This window comes from Erpetoichthys calabaricus, chromosome 17 (assembly GCF_900747795.2).
Source record: "Erpetoichthys calabaricus chromosome 17, fErpCal1.3, whole genome shotgun sequence".
Classification (NCBI taxonomy): Eukaryota; Metazoa; Chordata; class Cladistia; order Polypteriformes; family Polypteridae; genus Erpetoichthys; species Erpetoichthys calabaricus.
This window is the reverse complement of record NC_041410.2, coordinates 87,415,794-87,430,206: the sequence shown is the minus strand read 5'-3', so window position 1 is coordinate 87,430,206 and position 14,413 is coordinate 87,415,794. Positions and strand designations below refer to the sequence as shown.

General features: G+C 38.8%; 1 protein-coding gene across 3 annotated transcripts in view; it reads right to left on the bottom strand.

Annotated features, from left to right (window-relative positions):
* The window catches only part of pde8a (phosphodiesterase 8A), a 324,022-nt gene that overhangs the window by 58,084 nt on the left and 251,525 nt on the right, over nucleotides 1-14,413 (bottom strand). For all 3 annotated transcript variants that reach the window (XM_051920426.1, XM_028823660.2, XM_051920427.1), the window contains one exon: nucleotides 13,982-14,060. In XM_051920426.1, coding sequence (XP_051776386.1) covers nucleotides 13,982-14,060 — 79 coding nt within the window. The remainder of the gene's footprint in view (nucleotides 1-13,981; nucleotides 14,061-14,413) is intronic.

The following is a 14,413-nucleotide window of genomic DNA, read 5'->3' as shown; positions in this document are numbered from 1 at the left end:
CCTCCCACCAATAATGAGTAATTCAACATTATGGGCACTTAGCTGTTCACTGAGGCCATTTATAAAAAAGGAAGAAGGCATTTTGATTACTAGGCTTGTACTGACATTGTCCACAGTGTATACTAAGTATGTGGCAGCAAGCAGATAACTCTATAACATGCCATTGAGACCAAATCTGGAATACTGGCAACAACTCAAGGTGTAGGATAACATTGTTAGAGTCTTGCAGTGTTTTTTTTATCCCAAAATACCAATATGTGAAGAACAAGTATTCATGAGACATGAGGTAAAGACTGGAACTTTTTTTTAGTCATTTGGTCATGTGAGAAATGTCTAATTCTTTTTAAGTTTTGTTGGTGAACAACTTGTGATTAATGGCTTACATCCAGAACTGTCTTTCTTGTTTGCCAAGTCAGGGACAGATGAATTATTTACAAGCGAATATAGAAAAATAGCAAAACCAAACAGCAGCAGTAGATAAAGAAAAGGCCGAGCTGACAGAACAGAAGAGTTATTTCATCATGTGAAGGACTTCAGTAGGCCTCAAAAGACACCCCCTGCTTTGGCACCCACCTTGAACACAAACACACAGACATAAAGGTTCTCTTAGAAGTCAGCCGTCTGATGTTTGGGAGAGAGACATCTTAACACAGAAATGATGACGGAGCGTCGTAAAGCACTATAGTACAAAATTCTTCATTCATTTGAGGCATGTACCTCTAAGCACATTTCTCTGCACTCTACAGGCCAGGCAGACTTTTTTTTATGAGAGAGGGGAGTACCAGTAGCTGCTTGTTCTGACTTGCCTATGCATGCTCTGTTGCACATCATTAGAGGATGCCTTTTTGAGGTGGATGTTCTCGTTGATGTTCCAGCAGGCAGATCAAAGCATAAACAAGTCGGGCCTCAACTGCAGGGCCCTCAAACTTGGACCTTGGTGGGATGCAGTGCTTGCTGGCATTTGATCCCAGCCCAACTTAAAATAAAATAAAAATTCCTGACAGAAATTCTCTGAACTCAGTACATGCGTTTCAAAAAAAAAAAAAAAAAAATTTAGTTAGCTAATCCTTGGCTTAATTAACCAGTTAATCAATCACTTAACCTATATTTATTTTGTTTATAGCCTTTCACAGAGAATACCATTACAGGGTGCTTTATAGAGAACACAAGGTCATGCCGGCTGGTAACGTTTTGTTTGACCAAGTTACAAGATAATGCTATTTGGGGTTTCAAATCTACTTGCTAGTACATTGCTTTTATTTAAAATGACTGTTTTATACAGTGCCACAGATTTTAAATGTAGAGATACAAGTGTGCAATTATGGAGGAATATTTCAGACAAAATAAATATGCAAATAAATGCATTGTGAAATGTGATAGTAAATGTATAACATGATATGAGCGTAAATAAATGTTTATTGATGATTATTTCATTTATTTATTTTAGTGACTCATAAACAACATGAAATACTGTTTGAAATGAAAAATGTCATTTTCATTTTTTTTTTATGTCCTTGTCGCAGTTGAGAGGGCAGGCCCTGGTGAGTAATTTGTTTTGATTGGTGAATTGTCAGAAGGGGGGACACTCACTTGGCTCATGTTGCACATGTCTATGAGCCACTGGATTTCCATGGTAAGCAAAGTGCAGGCTCAAAGTTGTGACTTTGCGAGTCCGTGGTGTCTACAAATGCAAGAAAAAGGTGGCCTGTACTACACTAGGCCACAGCTTTAATTGAGGACATCATCAGGCTTCTGCATCTGATGGGATTGTTGCCAGCCCATAAATGTAGCACTTGATTATCAAACATTTAGGCCCACTCCACTAGCAATTCACCAATTCATAAGAACATAACAAATTTGACAAGCGAGATGAGACCATTCAGTCCATTGAGCTTGTTTGTTTACCTAATAACTAAGCTGTCTCAATATCTCATCCAGATTCTTCTTAAAAGTTGTCAGGGTTTCTGCTTCAACTCCATGTCTCCATAGTTTCTTCTAGACTCCCCCAACACTTTGCGTAAAAAAGTGCTTCCTGGCTTCAGTTCTAAATGCATCGTTTCCTTTGATGTCCTTGAGTATGTGATTCACCATTAAGGTGAAAGAATTGTGCTGGATCTTCTTTATCAATGCCTTTGAGAATTTTGAAGACCTAGGTTAGGTCCCCACACAGCCTCCTCTGTTTGAGACTGACTGTACAAGTTTAACTTTCTGAATCTCACAGTAGGACATGCCATTCAGTCCTGGTGGCTCTCCTCTGCACAGCTTCCGTTTCTGTTCTTGTACCGTGTGACAAGAACTGCAAACTATACTCTCAACTTTGACAGGTGAAAATAATTGAATTTCTAGTTGTATTTGATGTTGCGTGTAGAGTAACTGAGATAAATAAATGAAGAAATAATAAATACATTAAGAAATTAAATACAAGAACAACTAATAACACATATAATTATTTATACTCACGTTGTCATTGTGCTTTATTTTTTATTGTCACATTTCACAATACAATTAACTTCCATATTTATTTATTTAATTAATTTTGTCGGGAATATTTCTCCCTACATGATCTGAATATCAGTTGCTAACAAGATGTCATATATGCATGTCAAGAAAACGAGGTAAACCTGGCCCACCAGCAAAAGCTAAGACACAAGAAACAAATCAGGCCAGAAATGGACTGAAGAGACTGATGATAAAAAATTGAAACTGGTAGGTCCAGCTGTGGCTCTAGTGTTGGAAAATTTCAAAATTAAGCAAGGAACAAAACATGTCAGTTAAATCCACAAAACACGGTTCCTCTGACAAGTGCTGCTCAAAAAGTTTTTTTTTTTTTTTTTTAAATTACGCTTTGAAATCATGAACAAAGTTTGTAATCAAAATAATCAAAGTAATGTTTTTCTAGATCAGTGTTTCCCAACCTCAGTCCAGTGGACCCCCCCTGTGGCTGCAATTTTTTGTTCTAACCAGATTCCTAATCAGTGACAACACCTGATAACACTGAGCTCATTTAATTAGCTGGGATTATTTTTCTTTTATTCTACAGTACATTCAGAAAAGCACAGCAGCATGATTTTTACATTTATAAGACATTTAGAAATATTTCTGCTTTTGCTATAGATTTAAATGCTTAAATCTCTTTTGTTGATTTTATTATAGTTTGCCCTTTCTCTGTGCAGTTTTTCTCCTTCGTTGTATCTTATTAATGACAATTAAAAATGAGAGAACAGACATGCTGGCAAACAACACGGAATAAACAAAGACTGCAAGTACTTTAGCATCAGACCCCCTAATTAGTAAATAATGGGTTAATTAAACAGTTAGAACACCTAGAAAAGTAGAATGAAAATCAAGATGAAAATATTGTAAAACACAGAACTTGGGAAATAAAACATCACTTAATTAGCCCAGGAGTCCAATTAAAAACAGAAGTTGGTTGGAACAAACACCTGCAGCCACAGTGTGCCCCCAGGACCGAGGTTGGGAAACACTGTTTTAGATAATAGTAAGTATGAATCTTAGGACAAATGGAAGTGAAAACAGAAGTAGATATAAGGACAAAGAAATGCATATTTTAGATATGTGTGTTTTAGATTATTAGACATAAAAAGAAATTGTCTATGTGAAAAGAAGTACAACACCATTTCAGCAGGGAAAGTCCTGGGTGGGTCAAACATTAAGAAGTAGATGAATACCCAATGAGATTTGAAAAGACAAGCAGATTGTATTGAGGGGAAGGCCAGAATCTGTGTCATCACTGCTAAATTGTTTCCCTTATTACTTATATTTTGTATTTAATATTTGGTCTTTGTTTTTTAAGTATGTGCTTTAATATATAAACTCATCATTAATGTGGTCTAGATCCTTCTATTTCTCTGGTCTCAATGGTTCATGGGAGGGGTGTCAACTTAGGGGTTTATTGAAGGTTTTAAGCAGAGTTATGAATGTTAAATACAGCTCTGTGAGGCAGATGCCTGCATCAGGTAACCAACCCTGTTAAAGTCTCAACACCAGGGGCCTCCTGCATAACGGCGTGCGTAGAGTTTGCACTATAACATGACGTAAGCACAAAAGCCGAAATGTGCTTATGCACAGAAAAATCCAGATGCAGGAATCTGTGCGTTCGCCAACTTCCGCATTCTTCTGCTACATAAATCCTGCTCTGCGTGGAAGTAAACACACATGCACACACTTGCTGTCCCGCCCCAACTCCTCCCAGAATTACACCTCTTTGAATATGCAAATCAATATAAATAGCCCTTAAGCCCAGCGTTCTGTGAAAAGGCAATGGCAAAAGTACGAGGAAAAATAGAAGAATTTCAGCGAATACCAAATGGAGGCAAAGAAAAACGTACTATTTGTTGGTTTAAACAGTTATATAAGCAACAAAAGGAAGTTGATCGAGTGACATAGCGTGTTAGAGAAACTCGAAAGCTCAAGTTCACAAAGTCGCACAGTGCCCGAAATAAAAAAGAAGTTGTCACATATCAAAGTCGGTGTGAAAAGGAGACTTGTAGCCCACCATTTGAGTGTCTTATGAAAGCTTATTAGGGTACAGTGGAAAAAAAGGCACACAGTGTGAAAAAAGCACGAAATGTCAACTTTAATCTCGAAATTTGCACTTTAATCACATAATTTATTTTGTCATTAAAGTAGAACATCATAAACTTCATCTTAAAATCGTTTAATTTACTAGTTTCTCAAATCCCATCGTAACTAAAGTAGCACGTTAAATGCTTTGTTTTGTATTTGATCTTATATGAGCTCTATGTGCCTGAATCACTACGTGCTCTTCCTCCAACAGGACACAGAAACCATTACGTTCGTAATATTACAGCTCTCTGAGTAATTAAAATACTGAGAAGTATACGTGATATCATTTTCATGATGATATGAGTTAAAGCATGTTATAAAAATGGGAACACGGTGGCGCAGTGATTTGTTCATGTCTTACAGCAAGATGCTTGCTGCGCCATGTGCAACCTCCAATGAAATGCTTTGTTCAGAAGTACTGTCTCTTTCAAACGTACTAACCCCAATTCCTGTTCTTACTTTTCTTGCTCCAAATACCCAATCGCCACACAATCAGCTCTGTAATAGACGTTAAGCCATCTGTAAGCTTAGAATGCCGATTCTTCAAAACTTTTAAGGAACGTCGAAATATCTTCGTAATGTTTAATTATTCTATCCATCTATCCTTCCAGTGTTGTGCCAGCCACAGTATGAAAACAGCGCGAGGCAGGAACAAACCGTGAACGAAGCTCAAGCTCGCTAGCGCTGCGGCACCGTGTAGTTAAAGTTTTATCTGTATAATATAATCAACATATTTTGCTGCATTTCATCTTAAAAATGATATCGTCATCATATGTAAATACACGCTTTATAAAGTGGCTCAGGTTGTGCAATATTATAACTGTATCATAAGTACCTCACGGTAACTTGCAAGTACAAACAGTTCTACAAGAAGCACTTGATGGATTGATTGAGTGCGTGTATAGTTCTTGGGATGAAACGGTTTGTGAACCGCGAGGTCCGAACAGGAAAGGCTGAGAAGCGTTGGTCGGATGAGAGCAGTTCAGATAGCGAATGGCTGAGGCAGCTAGTGCTTGATGCTGTATACCGATAATTCTCTTTCCGATCACTGTAGATCTGTGATTCCCCACTGAGATACTGCACCACTCGGAGTATTTATATCACTGTGAGAGTAATATGAAAAAAGATGATCCGCTGTGGCAACCCCTAACGGGAGCAGCTGACAGAAGAAGAAGAAGGTGCAGTGAGAGTAACAACGCTAAAGCAGTTATGGTATTTAGAATAGTTTGACCATTCTGTGGACCATTATATTGTTACAGGTTAATTACAATCAGATGCATTACATTTATGAACAATATGCAGTTAATTTCAGTGTATTTGATAAAGCCGCCATCGTGGATGTGGATCTAAGAAAGGGTAACCACACAGGAACAGTAGCACTCCTTTGACGCTGGGTGCCGCCAGTCTGCAAAACCGAGCGGAGAACTTGCGTACGACAGGGTATGAGGTACCGTGGAAAAGTGCATGGCTTTACGCTAAGTGTAGGTTTTATACATCGCGATTTGAACGTGGAAACATTCTTACGCAACATTTCTATGCATACGCACCGTTTATACATGAGGCCCCAGGTGCTAGAACCACCGATCTGGAATTGCTGAGTGAACCTTACACTGTGTGATTTTGGTAGGGTTTTAAGGACAAGTCGGCATGAATTTCACGTGCAGTGTGAGAGAGGTTGTGATGCCCGATTTACAGGTATGTCAGAAATTTCAGTTGGCTGTTTTGTAGTGTGAGCAGCCTTTCATAAAATTTCATTGTGCATTGATCACAGTATATTGTACATTGGGAGTTGCCGCTGTCATGCTCATTTTCGCATTTTTTGATTTCAAAGCTCTAAATATCATGTAACAATACACATAACAACTAAGTATCTTAGGAAACCTTTACTGGAACATCCAGAGATAAACACACACAACGGTAATTTACTTAGACAACTTATCTCCAATTCTGTCTGTAAAATAGACAGACCATATTGTCCGCACTGACACCACCCATGTGTCCAGTCACACCTTTTTGTTTTCTTTGTACTTTTAGAGCACAGTATGGCAAGAGTCAGGAGCACAGCTCTTTTCTTTGAGATTTTGAGAAGTCTGTGGCCATCATGTTTTTTTGAATGGGTAAAGCAGTCCTTCGGGGACATGTACATGTACAGTTTGAACACCCACATGTGGCATGTCAGTTGGACCAAATGTTTTTATACAGTGTGAGCACATATATGAGTGGCCACTCTATTGTGCAGTGCAAGTAGTTACTTGACCAGGATTTCTGAAAACTGCACAGTGTATACCCAGCCCGTAACGTCATCATTGCCTGCACATCTCCCACCCTTTAACCCTGGCAAAGAGAGATGGATAACGTGCATATATCCCTCCAGGCCTGGATCTAGACAAGCTGCCTCTACAGTTTCTGATGTTCTAGAACTATATTAGCTTTAAATTATTAAGGAGACGGTCTATAATCATGGAGTCAAAGGTGATGATAGTTCCCCATGTGGAAGCTTTGATGTCAAGGCATACTTTTGTTAAATTAAGTTTAATGATAGTATGGAAATACCAAAGGAAAAGTACAGAAATGAATAAAAAAAAAAGCGGTTGAATCGGAAATATAGAAACAATTCTTGTTAAAGATTTTCACAACATGCCTTTCTCGGGCCTGATTAATCCAATGTAATGCTATGGGGGACTCGAGCCCAATGAAGAAACAGTCCTGGATTGTACCTCTATTAACTGCACGGTCTACATATCTTTACTGAACACCTCTGTCAACTGTGAAAGAGAAACTTAGAGCACCTAGAGGGAAAACCCAGATAGACACTGGAGGAAGACATTCACATTTCACAAAGACAACAGCAAATTGAGGGATCTCGAACCTTAAAGGCAGGATCCTTGAACCAAAAGTGCTAGTTATTAAACCACCATGCCTTCCTTTCAAACAGTGCCTGAATCCAAACTATTCATTGGTACTGTAGACCCCTTTGACTTACAGAAACAAAAAAAAAACAAAAAACCGTAAGGAAAGGAATCAATAAGACCGGTGAATTAGCATCAGAATTAAAAATGTGTGTGAACTGAAATCCTGCAGTTACCATATGGGCTGAAAAGGCCAGTAGCCAAGTAGTACTCTACGTGGGCCAGAACTTCCACTAGCCAGTACATGTCCCTGCAGAAGCTTCTGCCTGGAACATAGGCCATTAAGTGGAGATCCCAGTTCCCATTGTTTATTAAAGATTGCTTGGTACTGATTGAAAAAAATGAATAGATGTCTGCCTGGTGTGTGGGTTCAAATTTCAGGAAATCATTGTGTGGAGTTTTTACATTCACCTCATGTTTGCATTGTTCCCCAAAAGTACTATGACAACAAGAACAATATACACAAAACAGACAAGGGCAGGCCAAGTGGGTTTCCAGTGGTCACACAAAGAGGCAGCAGAGAGACATTTTAAAAGGGAACATTAGAAAAAATTTAACAAGAACAGACCAATCAGCCCAACAGAGCTTGCCAGTCTTATTCAGCTAATTTCTCCAAAATAACATCATGTTGAGATATGAAAATCCCTAAAGTTCTAGTCTCTACCAGACTATTTGGCAATTTATTCCATTTGTCTGTGTGAAGAAGAACTTTGTAATGTTTGTGCAAAATTTACCCTTAACAAGTTTCCAAGTGTGTGCCTATTATGTGAACCTTACTTTCAAGAAACAGTTGTGATCCCCTGAACTAATTCCTTTCATAATTTTAAACATTTCAATCATATAACCTCTTAATCACAGTTTGCCTAAACTGAAAAGTTTCAACTCCTTTAATCCTTCCATCCCCTACAGTCCTGAAGTCAGCCTAATTTTACTTCTCTGAAAATTTTCTAGCGCTTCTGTGTGTTTTTTGTAGCCTGGAGACCGAAACTGTACACAGTACTCGGGTGCGGCCTCACTAGTGTGGTACAAAGCTTGAGCATAATCTCCTTTGACTTGTGCTCCATACATCATACTTTGTCAAGTGTAGTGGATTATCTTGTGTGTGCTCACTCTGTTTCTTTGCATGTTTATAATCTCCCTCATCACTTCCCTACTAATCATGCACCTAACATTAATATCTGTCCTCCTAGGAGTCTTCCTGAGACAGGCCCAGAGGCTTTGGCTCATTTCACTTAATCACAAAAACAATTAGCCACCTGACCAAGTATCTGCTGCAACTAATCTGGGCTATTTGCTTGTGTAGGTTCCTCCCACTTGATTGTCTGGGAATGTCACTCTGAAGAATGATAAGCTTCATTGAAGACCATGCATTTGTTTAATTATCCATTTTCTGAATCTATATATTCCATTGTAAGGCTGCAGAGACCTAGCTCTTATCTAAGAAGCATCAGGAATAAGGCAGGAATCAACCACGGATGGGGTGCCAGTACATCACAAGGTTCAATCATACATGGTCACTCACTCATTCTTGTGTCCTTCCAACCTTTCTGCCATTTATGTTCTCACCCTAGTTACTCTGTTCCTTTGGCAAGGGGAACCAAAGTCTGTCCTGGAAGCATTATGCTGATCATAAAACTAGGAGCCACAAGGTCCATCTGGCAGCGATTTTGGGATCCACTGTTTTATACTGTCGCTCTGTGATTTATAGCATGCCGATTTCTAACTAACTTTCACTTCCAATGTTTCCAATCTTTTAATTCCAGCTACAACTCTTGCTGTCTTAGAAAGGCACACATTTGCCATTTGTTTTAATCAGTTTACACACAATATCCCATAAAGACAAAGTGAAAACATGTTTTCAGAAAATTTTGCATATTTATTAGGAATAAAAAAACTGAAATCTCTCATTCCTAGAAGTATTCAGACCCTTTGCCATGGCACTCCACATTGAGCTGCGGTACATTCTGTTTGCTTTAATTCCTCTTAAGATGTGTCTAGGACTTGACTGACAGTCCACCTTTGGCAAACTGAATTGACTTGACATCATTTAGAAAGGCTCAGATCTATTTGTGTATAGAAGGTCCCACAACTCACACTGCTTATCAGGACAACAACACAGCCATAAAGTCCAAGGAACTCTCTGTAGGTCTATGTGATCAAATTGTGGTGAGGCATAGATCAGGGCAAGTAGATAAAACCACATCTAAAACTTTTGGGTGTTCCCAGGAGCACAGTGGTCTCAATAATTGTTATATCAAAGAAGCATGGAAACACAAGGATTCTTACTAGAGCTGTCTGTCTGCCCAAATTGAATAACCAGGCAAGAAGGGCTTTGGTCATGAATGTGACCAAAGACCCAACAGCCACTTTTGAATATCTATTAAAGTCTTCTGCTGAGATGGAAGAACCTGTAGGAAGGACAACCATCTCAGTAGCACTCCATCAAGCAGGGATTTTTGCTAGAGTAGCTAGATGGAAGTCACTCTTCACTAAACAGCATATGACAGTTTAAATTAATCTGTGTGCATGACGAAAGAAGAGTCTCTGGCCTGAAAAGAGAAGAACTGAACTTGTTAGACAGATGTCCAAGCACCATGTCTTGGAAAGACCAGACACCACTCCTCACCTGCCTAATACCATCCCTACGGTTGAACCATGGTGGTGGCAGCATCATGGTAAGGGGGTGCAGGTACAGGGAGACTGGTCAGAATTGAAGATATAGTGAATACAGCCACATATAGAGAAGTCCTTGAAGAAAACCTGCTCTAAGGGGCAAGCCACCTTACGCTGGAGAGCCAATTCACCTTTTGTCACGACAATGATCTGAAACATACAGCCCAGACAATGCTGGAGTCTCAGCATGAGCCTGGGTGGCCCAGCCTGTCCAGACTTCAACCCTATACAACATGTGTGGAGAGACCTGAAGATAGCAGTTTGCAGAAGAATGGGATAAACTGCCCCAATCCAGGGGCCTCAAGTATAACAGAGTGCGTAGACTTCACACTAAATCATGGCGTATGGACAAAAGTGGAAATGTGCATACACACAAAAAAATTCAGATGCACAAAACCTTGTGTAAGCCAACTTCCATGCACTTCAGCGCCATACATCCCGGTCGGCGTGAAATGTAACACACAGGCACGCACCTGCCACCCCACCCTGACTCCTCCCAGAATTATGCCCCTTTGAATATGCAAATGAATATAAATAGCCCATTACTTTTAGCGTTTTGTGAAAAGACAGTGGAAAAAGCACAGGGAAAAATGTACTATTTGTTGGATTATGCAGTGTTATAAGCAACAAAAGGAAAGTGATGGGAGTGATGCAGCGTGGCTGAGACACTCAAACATTCAAGTTCAGAAAGTTGCAGTGTCCGAAATAAAAAAGAAGTGGTTAGATGTCAAAGTCGAGGTGAAAAGGCGAGTTGTAGCCTACTATCAGAGTGTCATACAGAAGCATATTAGGGCACAGAGAAAAGGGGGGAAAAAAAATTAGTGACACAGTGAAGAAAAAAAAAGGTCAAAATGTAGACTTTAAATTCAAAATTTCCACTTTATTCTCCGTTTATTTTGTCATTAAAGTAGAACTTTGTAAACTTCATATTTAAATCGATGTTTAATTTACTAGAGTTTCTCAAATCCCATTGTAACTAAAGTAGCATGTGTTCCCCAACCCAGTCATTAATCACTATATGCTTCTTAAATGGGCTTTCTCTTTCGTAGAAAGGAGTGCACAGGCAGTGATCGCCACACAGAATATATTACATTCATGATATTACAGCTCTCTGAATATTTTAGAATAGTAAGATGTATACTTGACATCACTTTCATTATGAAATGCATTAAAGCATGTATTAAATATACTGTATGGGGACACGGTGGCACACTGGACGCGATGTGCTGGTGCCTCATCCAGGGATTGTTCCTGTCTCCTGCAAGATGCTTCTGGGACAAGTGCAACCATGAAGGGGATCATTTAAAGTAGCAGTACTGTCTAGGTCAAACGTACCAACCCCCAATTCCTGTCCTTCCGTTTTCTTTCTCTACTTAACCAATCGCCACCCAATGACCTCTGTAATAAATGTAAAGTCAGCTGTAAGCTTTGAATGCATAGTCTTCAAAACTTTTATGGAACATTGAAAAATCTTCGTTAATAATGTTTAATTATTCCATTCATCCAGAGTCGCGCCAGTCCCAGCAAGCATCAAAAGCGAAGCAGAAACAAGTTCAGATAGACGCCAGTATGGCTGAGAGGAATCCATACAAATGCTGGTGGCGTTCTTTAGGCAGCGTGTGCTATAAATGTCCTCCAGGGCTGGAAGTTGCATCCTGATAATCCTCTAAGCAATCTACACAACCCGCCAGCTTTCCGATCAGCTGTTGTGCAGCTATGATACCACACACACATACAATGTGTTGAAATACTCTGAGTGGTGCACTGAGAGTAACAATGCTAAAGCAGCTGTGGTATTTGGAATAGTTTTGTTCGTTCCATGCACTATTATATTGTTACAGAATTATTACAATCATGTGAATTAAATTTGTAAACAATATGCAATTAATTTTGATATATCACTGATGTGAACCTGAAATAAGGGAGACCAAACAGAAAGAGTAGCACTGCTTTAAGGCTGGGTGCCGGCTGTTTGCAAAACAAAGCAAAAATGTGAGTACACAAAGGCGCGGGGGAGCTGCCGTGAGAATGTGCGTGGCATTACGCCAAGTTTAGTTTTTATACATTGCGATGGGAGTGTGGAAACGGGCGTACGCAACATTTTTGTACATACGCACTGTTTATACATGAGGCCCCAAGTGTGCAAAGCTTTAACAGACTTATTCAACATGATTCAAAGTTGTAATTGCTGCCAGAAGGGCTTCAAAAATTAATGAATTAAGGGTCTTATTTTTATATTAAGGAGATATTTCCAATTTTTGAATTTTAGTAAATCTGCAAGCCTTTCTGAAAACAGGTTTTTACTTTGTCATTATGGGTTATTGAGTGTAGAATGATTGACAAAAATAGCAAATTTGTCAATTTAAAATTAAAGCTACAACTGAATAAATTGTTCAGAAGGTGAAGGAGTCTGCACACTTTTCAAATGCACAGTATATGTTGTGTGTTTAGTACTGTATGTGTTTGTTACTGATTTTTTTTTTCTTTGTATTGTGATTTTTTTTTTCAGCTGATCTAAGGAGCTATACAAGTATGGATTTCATTGTACAATGTACATATGAAAACAAACTTGATTTGACAGATAATAGCTGTCTATTGATCCGCTTTATAAATGTGCTTAATCCAAGTATAAGGTTGTGCAAGGCTAGTGTAAATGGGCTGAGACACTGCCCTAGCCCTTCCTTTAGCATGTCATTTGCCCTGGTTACAGCTCCCCTTATCTGCTTCCTTCTATACTACACTTACTATGCAACAGTCACAGAGGGCAAGAGAAGTAAAATGGGGCGCTCTGATGCTGGTGTGGCCCAGCAATCCATGATGGTCTGAGATCCAATACAACTCAAAACAGGTTGGGCTAATTAAACGCAATATAAACCCTGGCTTTTTTATAGAAACTCTAATTTGACAAATTACTTAATCTAAACTAAGTGCAACAAACACCACCTTTTTTATTAACAAATTAAGAGTACACAAAAGTTGTGAGGACTTAAGAAATTTTGTTCTGTGTATTTATTGTTTAAAGTCAGTAGAAAGTTAACAAAGCCTTGAAGTTTAGGAAGCTAAAGGAGACAGGCACACAAAATGTAAGACATGAAACATTTAAACTTTTATCCAGAAAATATTATTTAAAATATTATTAAAAAAAAAAAAGAAGAAAAAAAACAAAAATTCATAACATGAATACATAAATGAAAATATCTAATGAAAACTAGAAGAGATAAAAAGCAAGACCAGAGAATTAAAGTAGCCAATAGGGTCAATAACAATTTGTGAGGAAGAAGCAGGCATGTGGCCCCAGTCCACATTTACACACACACTCCTGGACTCAAGAATACAGGCCCAATTCAGAGTTGTGATCAAACAGACGGTAAACCTGAAATACACAGAGAGAACTCATGCAGACTAGGTGAGAGCTAACTGGCCTGGGATTTCAACCTGGTCTTCTGGAGCTTTGATTCAAACAGTACAGTTGTTTTTAGAATGATATGAATGGAGCTCTGACAGGCTAAAGCAAGTTCCTCTGGGTCATGCTAAAAATAAATTATGGTGAATGAGTCGACATATTTCTGGTTTACAGTCCAGTCTACCATCAGATAACCTAATCATTAACACTAATAATTTGATATCATTCTCAAACAAAAATGAATGAAATCCATGACTGTTGGAAGCAAACTGTTTATTAGCTCTTTATGATGGGCCACATAGTGATACTTTTACTCATAATTGCAGAAATTACAGTTCTCTTAGTTAAAGCAACTGATGAAGATACACATGACCACACTCTCTGAAACACACATGATGCAGTAACAAACCTGAATCACATGATCTTCACTTGTGATTTCAATGGCTTCTTGGCTTTGCTCTAATGCTGTGAAAATAGTGTTGCATGCCCTTTGGAAAGAAAAAGACAAATAATGTTACGGGAAAAAAAGTAACATTTAATAATGTAGCTAGCCAAGTGAATGTCATTAGTAATGCCCCTGTGTTGAAGGGCCACCAGATGACAGAGGAGCCTTGGTACACATTACGACAACATTTATGACATGGAGAAAGGCACAAGACTTTTGTAACAAGGAGTGAAGGGTTGGATTCAGAGTAAGTCTCAGTTATTTAATAGCATTATTTGGAGTAACACCAGATGGAATAACATGATGCAAAGAAAAATTTATTGTAATATCCCACACAATATTGGTTGCATGGAAGGATCCCAACACACGCTCTGTAATTCAATAGTAAAGTAGCAT